Source organism: Heloderma suspectum, chromosome 4 (assembly GCF_057233095.1).
Source record: "Heloderma suspectum isolate Gila_16-S chromosome 4, 16-S_ref, whole genome shotgun sequence".
In the NCBI taxonomy this organism is placed as follows: domain Eukaryota; kingdom Metazoa; phylum Chordata; class Lepidosauria; order Squamata; family Helodermatidae; genus Heloderma; species Heloderma suspectum.
This window is the reverse complement of record NC_139461.1, coordinates 233,619,585-233,632,696: the sequence shown is the minus strand read 5'-3', so window position 1 is coordinate 233,632,696 and position 13,112 is coordinate 233,619,585. Positions and strand designations below refer to the sequence as shown.

The window sequence follows — 13,112 nt, the reverse complement described above, 5'->3', positions numbered from 1 at the left end:
TTCCAGAAAAACATCTATTTCTGCTTCATTGACTACGCGAAAGCCTTTGATTGTGTGGATCACAACAAACTGTGGCAAATTCTTAAAGTGATGGGAGTACCAGACCACCTTACCTGTCTCCTGAGAAACCTGTACGAGCGTCAAGAAGCAACAGTAAGAACCAGACATGGAACAACCGATTGGTTCAAAATTGGGAAAGGAGTACGACAAGGCTGCATATTGTCACCCTGCTTATTTAACTTATATGCAGAGTACATCATGAGAAATGCTGGGTTGGATGAATCAGAGGTCGGAATTAAGATTGCCGGGAGAATTATCAACAACCTCCGATATGCAGACGATACCACCCTAATGGCAGAAAGCGAAGAGGATCTCAAGAGCCTCTTGTTGAGGGTGAAAGAGGAGAGTGCAAAAGCTGGTTTGAAACTCAACATTAAAAAAGCTAAGATCATGGCATCTGGCCCCATCACTTCCTGGCATATAGAAGGGGAAGAAATGGAAGCAGTGACAGATTTTACTTTCTTGGGCTCCAAGATCACCACAGATGGTGATTGTAGCCATGAAATTAAAAGATGCTCGCTCCTTGGGAGGAAAGCTATGGCCAACCTAGACAGCATAGTGAGAAGCAGAGACATCACCTTGCCGACAAAGGTCTGTCTAATCAAAGCTATGGTTTTCCCAGTAGTAATATATGTCTGTGAGAGCTGGACTATAAGGAAGGCTGAGCGCCGAAGAATCGATGCTTTCTAACTGTGGTGCTGGAGAAGACTCTGACGAGTCCCCTGGACTGCAAGGAGGTCAAATCAGTCCATCCTAAAGGAAATCAACCCTGAGTGCTCATTGGAAGGACAGATAATGAAGCTGAAGCTCCAATATTTTGGCCACCTAATGCGAAGAGAAAACTCCCTGGAAAAGACCCTGATGCTGGGAAAGACTGAAGGCAAAAGGAGAAGGGGACGGCAGAGGATGAGATGGCTAGATAGCATCACGGATGCAATGAATATGAACTTGAGCACGCTCCGGGAGAGAGCGCAGGACAGGAAGGCCTGGCGTGCTATGGTCCATGGGGTCACGAAGAGTCGGACACGACTGAACGACTGAACAACAACAACAGGGGAGCTTTAACCCTGTGCTCCCCACCAGGATCCCAATCCAGATCAGGTCCCTCATACCTGTTTTTTCAAAGCCATTCACATAATTGCCAATTGCATTAATGATGTCTCATCTAGTTTGGCCCTCATAGTCTGTACTTAAAAGAGATTCATTACAGTATCCCAGTAGAATACTGGATACTCAGTAACTACTAGGTTCCTAGCCAATGCTTACTTACACAAGGTACTGATCTCTGATTTTGCGTAGCTGGATAAGATCAGGTTTGATACTGTTCATTTTCTTGTCAATTTCCCGGTTGTCCAGGGCTTGCTTCTTCAAATCCTGTTCCAGGCGCAGTTTACTATCATGTATCTCACCCAGACGCGATTTTAATTTTTCATAATTCATCATAATCCTGTAATACAATGCCTAGTGTTTTTAAAAATTACAGGTACACACAGCAAACCAAAACAACAAGCTCTGATCTTAAAGTATGCATAGATGTCACCTATTACTAAATAGCACTTAAGGACTGTGATAGGCCCTGTGCGGAACACTGTCTCTGTTCAGGTGGCCTTCAGCCTAAGAGTGTATCCACACAAAAACTTCCTATTCCCATTTCATCACTGAAGCACTAAACCAAGAGTACAGAAATAAGTTATTGGAAAAGTAGTATAAGATATGGCAGTGGAGAACCTAGTAAATGCAGCATCAGGGATAGGCCATTCCTTTTTAAAAGTATTAATTTAATGTATCTTTTACTGACAGACATTTAGGGATGCTCCAAGTCATGCCCAGTTTTGCAACATGTGACTGGAGCCACTATATCATAATATGTGAAGAAAATGTGCATTCTTCACAGTTTGGGTTTTGTTCTATACAGTCCTGTGTTTCTGGGCTGGTTCTGATTAGATGCTGTAGTAGTCAATAACTGTAGTTCTAAAACCCACATGTGGAGCAGGTTTGCATGTCATGCTAAGCCACCCTGTGAACAGGCCACAGTGGGATGGTTGTTTGCAGAACAACCACGATACACCCGACAGACAACTAGGCTTGCTGTGACTTGTTCTCCCGCTCCTTGCCCTTCAGTCCTCCAGCTGGCTCCAGCATGTATCCCAGGTACCTTTACAGCAGAACTTGACTTGTCTTCTCATCCCAACCCCTCCCTGCTCTAATCACTACACTTTTTCGTTCCCCAACTTTTAATTTTTGTATTTTTTGGTGCCTCAAAAATGTGCAATTGGAGTTGTAATTTTGTTGTTGTTGGTTGACTGTCAGATATGAGTATTCTTGCCTGGTCAATTTCCTTGTATGTTGGTGGTCGGTGGAGTAGGTAACAAGGAAATTGACAAGACAAGGTTGCCTATCAGCTAATTTGCGATTAGCGACCTGACTTTCCCGTTTTCTTGGATGGATTCTACTGGTTTAAAGTATAATTGCTACTGTTTTCCATTTGTTGTTTTTATTATAAAGAAACATTTTAAAAATGTATTGACAGCTGTCTTTGAGGCTTTATTAGGCAGAATACAGATTTTAAAATTAATTTTAAATACGCAAGCATGTACCTTCAAATTTCAGAAGACATTTTGCCTGAATAAGTTACCTGGCAGCAGTGTCTTTCAAACTGTCATTAAACACCCACACTAGAGTTCACGTTGTCTCATTATCTAATAACAGTATAGATTTTCATTGAAACAATTTAAGAACATGTTCAGAATAACTACCTTGCTGGATCAGTCCAAAGTATAACAACCAAATGCCTCCGAAGCGTATATCAGAGCATGATGGTGAAGGCCATCTATTATTTGTCCCCAGCACCTTGTACAAGAGATGTACTTACATTTCCATGGTTAGTTGCCTTTTCCTGTACCTTTTTGAGCTCCATCAGAGCTCTATCGTTCCCTTTTTAGATGGGGTGTGTCTGGAACTCTTCAGTATGCTTAAGATTCTGCCTTCCTAATAATTCTATATCATTAGTTATATATGAGCAACTCATCCCTTAATCCAGCAAATACATTTTAAAATAACAAGGAAAAGCTGCTATCTAAATTCATCAGAACCCCCCTTGTCAAGTTCCTATAGTGCATAGTTGATACTGCCATGGCACTGGCGTTGACCAATTTTGCACATTATTTAACTCAACTAAAATGTACACGTTATTACATTTGATTCAGAAATTTTGAGATGGAGTTGGAGCAATTATAATTATGGAGAAGACAAATTCAGTTACCACATTGGGCCATGATTTGCCAACAGATGTGGCATTTTGGCAGACCTACCGTTCAATTTCTTTCTCATTCCCTTCTCTTCGAAATCGTTCAATGTATTCTTTGCTATATCGTTCTTGGGTGTGACACTGCTCTTCAAATATTTTAATTGTTTCATTAAAAGCTTCTATTGCTGTTCTCTTCATCTGAATTTCCTGAACAGACAAACCAGTTTCAAAGATCATCATTAACAACTGGAAGCAAGCTGCCTTCTGCCTTCTATTTACTTATTATTTTTATATAAAGCATAGCAGATTAGTAGATTGGGGTTCTAAATTTATAGATTTTGATTCAGTAGTGAAGAGTTTTATGATTAAAAAATTGAGAGAATAAAATCAAGTTGACAGTAACTTCTAGTAAGTTAGGTACTCTGGCTTTGCCTTCTTTCATGCCCCCAAAAGAGCAACCATGTAAATAAATACCTGATGAGTGTGCAGAACTGGGTGGGGCTAGCCCTAGTCATCATGATCTGCTATAGTGACAAAGTGTATGGTTTGCTTGGATGAGGCCCCAGATTCGGCCCTTAATATAGGCTCATAAGGGAGCTCAGGGATGGGGAACACCTGACAATCCCTGAAGAGCCCAGCTTACATTTTAAATGCAATGTTAGATGCATGGAACTATTTGATAAGATATGAGGGGGAGCCATGGTAACTTTTCCAATGACCTCTACGTTTACATATTCTTTTTATTTGAGAGAATCTACACAACTATACCTCAGTTCAGACAGAACCCCAAATCATGTCATGGAATGACTTCTCCAGTAACAGCTGGCCAGAGCAGCTTTGTACAATTCAGCCTTTTATATTTTTAAGGACTGAAGGAATTTCTTTTATTTTCCTGCCCATCTTTTTCTGGGCTACCATTTAGCAGAGTTTGGATGCTCTGTGCCGAAACATTCCACAGCTGAAGCGTTCTTCCTAGTAGGTTGGCATCCAAGATACTCAATGGCATTCAAAATGTGTAACAATTCCCTTTAGCCAGACATTGTTCTAGCTACATGTTTGGCAGCAACACATTCCTAATCCTGTGTTGGCCTCTGCCATGCAGTACAGGTGGGCAAGTGCAGAAGAGATGGTGGGCAGGAGGAGTTTTCTTAACCCCCCCCCCCAGCTGCAACCCTTGACATCAAGTTCTCCAAGAACAGTGGAGAAAAGCATGTAGGGGAAGGTCAAGCACCTCTCCCACACTTTGGATTGCTGACTGCATCTTTGCTGTCAAACTCTAGTTTGGGCCTAAGTCACCACGATAATTTAATGCAACACACCTGTGATGTTCTGGTGTATTCTTCGTATAATCTGTCATACTCCTTACTTTTCTCTTGATATTGACTGTGGTACTCCTGCAGCTTTTTGCCCACGGCATCAATATTATCTTCTTTTACCAATTGATCCTGCATACAGTAGAAAATAGGTACACTTTTCAACAAAAGAGATTCAAGTACCAACCTGTCTGCAGAACTACCCTCATGGAAATACAAGTATTAAATTAATGTTCTTAATCCTAACCAACACAGCCTCTCTACCTACATACTTACGCAGTTCCTCTGGGGCCATATATCTTCTAGCACATTTTTCCCAACTTTTGAATGGTGACTATTCCAGTTACTCTAGAAATATACATAAATGTTGGAGGACTCTAGAGTTAACAAGTTAGATATTGGACCTTTGTGTAAAAAAATGTTTGCAGTTGGATGCCCAACATTAGCCTCTTGACATCTTAATCTGTAAGAGTTCTTTTAGCGGAGCATGGTAGGCTTTCAATACTCCAATTTCCCCCCATGAAAATATTTATACTACATTATCTTTGTAAATTATGTAGCTTTGAGTCCAGATTAAGTGGGAAGCAGGGAAGGTGGTGATCCGTTCAATATCACATGACTGAAGCACACATTTTGTGAAACTTGATATGTAACTATATGGGCCAAAATAGCTCACAAAGTTTAGAAAGTTATACACTGAGCAGGGTTCTTGTGAGTTCTCTGGTGCATCCTGACACTGCAAGCGCCTACGTTTATCATACTTGTACAGCACCTATGCACTGTTAGTTACACTGAAACATCAAGCTTTTGTTTTAGCGTTACACACTTGGCAAATGAAGCAAGTGAACAACTATGATATGAGTGAGTTTAAAGTACCCAAATTAGAGATCTCTCATCAGTTCTCTCTTTGAAAATATGTTTTTAACTGTAGTCCTGAGATGGGCATTCACCTACAAAACCTTGTCCATAGAAAAATACATAGTTTATTAAAACTCCTATTTAAAACACTTGCATTTAAAGATAATACTGGGTTCTTTGAAAATCTCACCTGCTGGTATCTTGATACAGGATACATCAGCTTCACGTCAAGTTTAGGATTATACTGGGCAAGAGACTCATGATGATAGTGGTTAATCAGCTCCACAACAGAATTAAATGTCAGTGGATCAGAAAAACCATATTTCCCATCCCGATGATAAATTTTGATCAATTTATTGTTGCCACCCTTCCTACAAGGGAGATAATAAGAACAACAGAAATCAGGCATATCATACCATGCATTTGTGATGCACATGTTACATAAGTTTCTGTAACAATGCCAATACCAAAAGCTAAGCACACTCCTGCATAGTTACTTTGCACTGCAAGTTTTCAACTTTGTATGTAGCATGCGATGCAATGTTGTGATTTAAATGTTTGAATATTTCTATCAAGATACATCCTACATGTGTTTTGTACATCCAAAAGGTAAATGTAGCTGTCACAAACTTCACTAATTTTTAAGAAGATTAAGCTTAACTAAAATTTCCCCAAAGGAACTTTTTCAGGAATGTATGGAAACTTTTCTAATACCAAGGAATTTTATAAAGGCATCATATGGTATTTTAGTCTATTCATGGAATCTATGAATTCCTTTGACCATTCCTTTGACATTGCTCATGGGTTTCTTACAGAACTTCATGCCAAATCATCTAGTTGGCCTCTAATATACCTCATCAGTTTGCATGTTTTTGCTGCTACTGGCAGATATAGCCATTCTTCTGGATTCACGCCTTTAAAAATTTGTATGAGACAGAAAACTATTCAGTCCTTTCCTATTCCCAGGTTTTATTTCACAGTACGAAGGTTTTCAATGCCTCTTTTCCCCGATCATATACCCAGCTTCTGGAGTGGAGAAAGGGGTAAGTGTTGGTTACCTCTGCATTATGACTTAGGGGCTATGTTTGGTTTTGGGGGAAAGGGGGTGGGGCAAGATATGGAAGAGTAGGTATGGCTTGTCTGCTTAATAGCCTCAGTAATGTATGGATGTATGGGAGAAATAAAGGGAGTGGAATTGGAGAAAGGATTAGGATTCTTTATCCCTCCCTTTCCCATCAGACTTTTAGTTATTGGTCAAGGTATGGCATTTAGTAAAGGCTATATGTACTTTACACATTCCAAATTTTACGCCAAGGAAAGGCAAATTCTGCCCAATTTTACACAATGATAGATGCTTATTTTGCTTCCTTTTACTCTGACTCCAAAATTTCAAAAGTTTTCAAAAAGTATTTAACAAGAACAGGGGGAGTGGGTGTGGGGAATAAAAGCTATAGGGAAGCTGTAGAAACAGGAACCGAAACCATGGGGAAGACAAGGAAATGTGCAAGATCCTGAAGCCACCCTAATCCTGCCCACACTGTTATGGCCTCAAACTTCTCCCGTATTTTAAAGCTTCTCTGCAGGCATAAAGGCTAGAAATTGGTTTTAAAGAGAAAACTCAGTAAGTCTCGGGATGCCAAATTCAACCACACTTTGCAAATTCTTTGAAGCAACACAAGTTGCTTATTCCTACTATGCAGTATTTTTAAGGCCTAGCAAAAATGTAAGAAAAGTTCCAGGAATGAAAAACACAGTTTATGTTCATATTCACATTTGCTACACCTATAGCAATTTAGCAGCAGATGCTACCCACAATTTAGGCAGGACAATGGACAGGGCAAAGTCCCAATTATTTACCGCAGTGTCAGCGTATAGTCTCCCTGTTTCTTTGTTGATGCATCTCGCACCAGGAATGTTCCATCTGGCATGTCTCGTAGCTTGTCATTTACCTCTTCCCTGAAAGAATGAAATATAGGATCAGGTTTAGTGTGCACTCATTCATAACAGCACCATGCATTGCTCCTCTCCATTTTACATCTAAAAATATCACATATTTGCTCATTAATCTGTCTCTTTTCAGACCTATGTTGAGTAACACATAGAATTTGCTATCAGATGGTAATGTTTCCTCAGGTAGGTTTGAACTTTTATGTTTGAAACCACAAGCAGCTGTGCCTACCACTTCTTTCCTAATGTTTGCACACTGACACTAACTATCTGATCAGAAGTGATCGCACTAGCTTAAGGTCATTTTAAAATTACCAAGACAAAGGCAGACCTCCCATCCTGGCCACATCGATCTGGCAGAGCGCAGGCAGTAGCTCCATTATCAATCCCCCCTCCTGCCCACCAACGATACGATATTCAAATGTGTTTGATAGATGGTCATGGATTCAGTACGAATAAATTATTAAATGCAGATTTCATTTTAAACTAGTTTATTTGACACACTTAATATAAATTATGTTTTAAAAAACCAGTTTAAATAAGAAAATCGTTTTAAAAAATATGTTTTATCAACTCAATAAATATTTTAAATTTAAAAACCCTGGCTTCATTGTGAATTCTCCATAGATTTCATTACTGTTTAACAATGATCAGTATAGTTCAGAAAAAAGTATATACGCTTGTTCTCTGCTCATGTTGTTTTCCAAGTTTAAACTTAATTTCTTCACAATGTTACCTAAATAATCACATATTGTAGTATGTGTATACAAAGGAAAACCAGGAGTTAAGCCATGTTTTACTTCAGAAAACAGCATTCTTTACCTTGTGATATCTCCCCAGTACCATTCTGCATCCTGCAGTGATGAGCTGCCATTCTCTTTTGTCCCATTTGTATTTACTGGAGTTATTGGTTTGGGGGGTTTTGGAGGAAGAGCTGGAAGAGAGATTTTGTTCATTTACTTTATACTGCAACCTCAAAATGTTGAACAAGGGATACAACCAGGATATATAACATTTACTTTAGGCAAGGCATTATTAAAGACCTGTGAGAATTGAAGGGAAAAAAAGGACATATTGAGGCTTAAGGTATATCTTATTTCTCCAGCTAATATTTGATTACTCATAAAAACTAGTTTATCAGATGAATTTATATGCTTGCTATAAAACAACAACATGGATCTACCTTGCATATACCTCTGTGCACATAAGCTTCTCCAATTTAAATGGGTCTTAGGGCTGGTTCAGATAGGCATCTCTGAACCCATTCCTGTGTGTACCAGAATTTCCAACTAACTGTAGCACCTTCCAATTCCAATGGTTGCTTTAGCCAGTCAAAAAGCTGTTGCGGTTCTCTCCACTGTGCCACTACAACTAACTCACCTACCCTCTTTCAGCAGTGTCTGGCTTCTTCAGGCAGCAGAGAGGAGGGACAAGGAATTTGCAAGAGTGACTTCTTGGATGAGTACTTGTAATGGCAGAGCTAGTGACACAGCTGGAATGGGGCCATTCAACTGCTGTAACAACCATCTGAGCTAATGGTTGCCACAGCTATAAATGAGAGTAGGCTCACAGGCTCTTGTGTTAGCTGGCCCATAAACACACACAAATGGATACAAGTTTGTAGCTATGATGCATACACAACTTTGATGACTCCATGTCCTTTCAATACTAAAGTCTTCTCCAAGCAGTGTCGCTATATGCCAAGCAAGAGCTCTCACTAAGAAATGTGTTCTTCTGCTTATGGTTTAGTGACAATACGAGATGGTAGGCAATGTAAAAAGCCCTTTTGGCTTAGCTGGTGTATCCATGTATGCACACATGAGACCTTAGAGAAGTTGGAAGGGCGGTAGTTCAGTAACAAAGCATACACTTTGGATGTATAAAGTCCCATGTGAAACTCCTGATATATCTTGTCAAAAGGAGATATTTAATAAGGCTGGGAAAGGTAGAGTAGATAGCTTAGAGATGGACCAAAGTTCTCACTGACTGTGTTTAAGATAGCTGTGTATGTTCATAAGCAGGAAAACTAAACCTTGGAAAAGATATGACATACCAACACTAAAATCTAAACTTCATACGGCCAAATGGGAAACAAGGACCAAGAATGAAGGCCAAACTATGTACTGAATATCTGAAGGGCTGTCATAGATTTGCTCCAAAGGTTAGGGCTTGAACCAACAAGAATGGAGATTTTGACAAAACATTAGAAGAACGTCCTGACGGTACAAGCTTTTCAAAAGCGGAACAGACTGCCTTGGATGGTAGTGGGTTTTCCTTCATTAGAAGGTTTTAAGCAGAGGCTAGATAACTACCTATCAGTAGCAGATTTCCTGTACTTGCAGGAAATTGGACTAGGTGACCTTTGAGGTCCCTTCCAACTCTATTCTATGATTCCCAATGCTTCTCTGTCTAAGCTGCTAGCAATTCTGGTTTGAAGGGGGAAGACAAGTACACATATTATACCTGCCTCTCCCCACCTGCCCTCTCTCACACACACACACACACACGGAGGACTAACAGCTGCTTTGGGTGGGGTCAAATCTGGAAATGGCATACGGAAGAAAAGTTTAACCCTGCTTCTCAATACTATTTCCCCAATTAGCTTGGCACTCAGAAGAGATTTTTAGGTGAAGAATCTCTATGCACAACACACTTTTTCTGTCATAGAAGTCATGCAGAAAACAATTATTTGGAAATGGTGTAACTATTTTCAAAGTTACCATCTAGACGTCAGTCCCCATATTTGGCTAACTCTGTAATAAGTATGAATCGGCAATTAATTTGTCTTGGTAAATTACTCAGCAACTAAGCTTTCAGTCAGGTGTGACATGGGGGGGGGGGCTCAGATCAGGATGCCAGGTGTCACATGGTGGTAAAGTGGGGGAATACAGTGAGTGGATCCTCGTTTTTCCTCACTGCTGTTGCCAGCTAAGCAGTGCAGCTCCAAGTCAATTCCTGGTGGCAATATCAACAGAAGGATCAGTCAAGCAGGGTAGCAAGTTAAGTCATGTGCAATAAGCAACAATCCTCACACAGAAGTTGGCTGGAGGAAGATGGCAACAGAATCCCTTCCCTTCTCATTGGAGGCCTTGAGTGCCATAACAGCAGGTTAATTAACATTTTTTGATCTCTAGTTTAAAAGAAAGATTTAAGGAGATCAACTGCTTAAAGATTTTTCTATTTATTTCTAACATGCCTGCCACACTAAAGTAGTAAAGACGATGCACCAACTTCACTCTCAAATGTTACTTTTGAACACCCTCAGTACAGTAGTTCACTGTTCTCCTGAGTAACCAGCACTTGCTGAATCAAGCCAATTCAAACTATCCCAAACTCTGACCTAGTAATTTACACTCTGAGTTGCTGACTAAATATCAGATTCACTTGGTAGCATTCATTCTGTGGTACAGAGCAGTCTGATTGCAGGATACTGAGTTCTGTCAAAATGTGCAGGTGCAGGGTCAGCTTACACCACTCAGATTAACTACAGTTTTATTTGCTTATCTGGAATGAAGGTTTTGGCCTCCATAAAGTCAGAACTGTACAGATATAACGGAACCTTTGTGGGTTGTTTCCTCTCCCCACAAATATCAATTTTCAGTTCTGAGACTGAGACACCCATCAGACATCTGTAGGACACAGAGCTTGCTGAAGCCACTTGTCATCAGTGCCCAGTCACAGTGCTGCCTTCAATCACAATGCAGTACTTGAGCCCAATGCAGTGACAGTGGGACCGATGGAAAGAAGCATACTGAGTTGCTTAGTAACAGTTATGAAATTGACTTTGAAGTGTTTGGGGACCACATCCTGTTTTTTTCCAAGCAACTGAAACCTGCTTCTATAGTCTGTATCCAGATGAGGTTGACACCCTCAAATATAAAAGGAAGGCAGTGCATGATCTAAGTCCCAGCCCTTGATCCAATGACTGTCCATGTTCTAATCTATTTTACTGAAAATGAGTCTAAGGCTATGTTTGCAAAGACTAGGGCACTTCTGCATTAGCTTTGTACCTTTGTGATACACTGCAGCTCCAGCAGAGAAAACTGGCATGGCACCACATAACGATGACTTGAAAGAACGCATATCCTGGATTCCTGTGCATACTGAGGCGATGGCAGAACTCAAGTCTGTGTTGAAGTACCATCATTCTAAGTAGCTTGGTTATTGTTTCTTCATTTACCATAGATCTAAATGCACGTGTTCACCTATTTAAACGCATTTACGACATACTATAACAAACAATCCAGATTTTATTCTGTAAGTCTATTAATTTACTTCCCAACACTGTGGATACACTGATACAGTGCACAGGAAGGGCATGTTAGTGAATTCCCAACTGAATCTACCCACACTTTCAAATGAAAAATGTTGCCAGCTGACCTCTTAAAATATAAGTAGTGTCTTCCAGTGCAAAGAGGTATTAAAAGTTATACTCTATATCATTTGCCAAGGCAATGTGATGGTTCTACTCCTTTCCTGTTGTGTGGGTTTCAAAAGGGATTGTTGGGGGACAGCTGCTCTGCTGCTTGGAATTATGCTACAGAGTGCTACATGGTTCAACTTCGTCCCCCATGCTCTTTAACATCTACATAAAACTACTGGGGAGGTTATCCTGGGATCTAGAGTTGACCATTATCAGTGTGCCGATGTCACTCAGCGTTATGCCTCCTTTCCAGGTGAGGACCAGGTAAGGTAGTTGAATGGATGCCTGGCATCTGTAATGGATTTCATGAGGCTGAATAAACAGAAACCAAATCCAGACAAGACAAATTATGATAATGGGAAGTCTGACTGGTCTGGGAGCTGGTGGCTCTCCTGTGCTGGATGAGGCAGCTCTTTCCTTGAAGGACCAGGAGCACAGCTGAGGTGCATATCTGTGCTGGGTCTGGCTTTGCTCCTGGAATTACAGGTGGCAGAGATAACCTAGCTCTAAAAGTACCTTTTACAAGCTTATTTTGGTATGCCAGCTGCAGCCACAGATGATGACCTGACCTCTGTGATACAAACTTTGATTAGTTAGGCTCCAAGTCTGAGAGGCTAGACTATCACCATATGCTCTACAGGAACCTGTAGCTAGAAGACTGTTCAGAAATTTCAGTTGGTTCAAAATATGGCAGGCTGCTAATTGACAGGAATGAGCCATCAGGAACACATCATATATTTTTGTTTTCCAACACAATTCAAAGAGATGGTGTTAACCTTTAAACCAGTGGTGCAAAAAGTGCAGTCCTGTGGCAGCTCTCAGAACAAAAAAAAAGGAAAAATGCTATAGGAACAGCTGTATGGTTCCTGCCATAGAAGCCACAAGTGCTCAAAGGCTCCACCTGCTTCCCAGGATGCTCTAGGAACAGGGCTTCTATGGCAAGAACCATAGAGCCTCTTCCTAGTGTGTTTTTCCTCTTTTTTTCTGAAAAAGATCCAGGTAACAGTGGATTAGAGGAGGGAGGAGTAGGAACCAGGATTCCTGGATGGTTTGCGAATCAAGGTTTCTATTTCTTTTTGAATATATTTTTATTTATTTTATCTTTATAAATGAAATAAACAATACCAAAATTACCAACAACCTGATCAATACTACAATTTCCCAACAATACAATATTCTGATGAGGATACCACAATAACAAAAAGAGAAGGAAGAAGAAAAAAAAAGGAAAAGGGAGGAGGAAAGGAAGTGAAGTAAAAAGAAG

General features: G+C 40.3%; 1 protein-coding gene across 2 annotated transcripts in view; it reads right to left on the bottom strand.

The window, feature by feature from the left end:
- The window catches only part of PIK3R3 (phosphoinositide-3-kinase regulatory subunit 3), a 56,473-nt gene that overhangs the window by 11,113 nt on the left and 32,248 nt on the right, over positions 1 to 13,112 (bottom strand). For both annotated transcript variants that reach the window (XR_014790565.1, XM_084852632.1), the window contains exons 2-7: positions 8,248 to 8,359; positions 7,336 to 7,434; positions 5,669 to 5,849; positions 4,627 to 4,752; positions 3,372 to 3,514; positions 1,331 to 1,507 (exon numbers count right to left, since the gene is read on the bottom strand). Coding sequence is in view for 1 of the 2 variants with exons in the window: in XM_084852632.1 (XP_084708758.1) it covers positions 1,331 to 1,507; positions 3,372 to 3,514; positions 4,627 to 4,752; positions 5,669 to 5,849; positions 7,336 to 7,434; positions 8,248 to 8,359 (838 nt within the window). In the remaining variant the exon portion in view is untranslated. The remainder of the gene's footprint in view (positions 1 to 1,330; positions 1,508 to 3,371; positions 3,515 to 4,626; positions 4,753 to 5,668; positions 5,850 to 7,335; positions 7,435 to 8,247; positions 8,360 to 13,112) is intronic.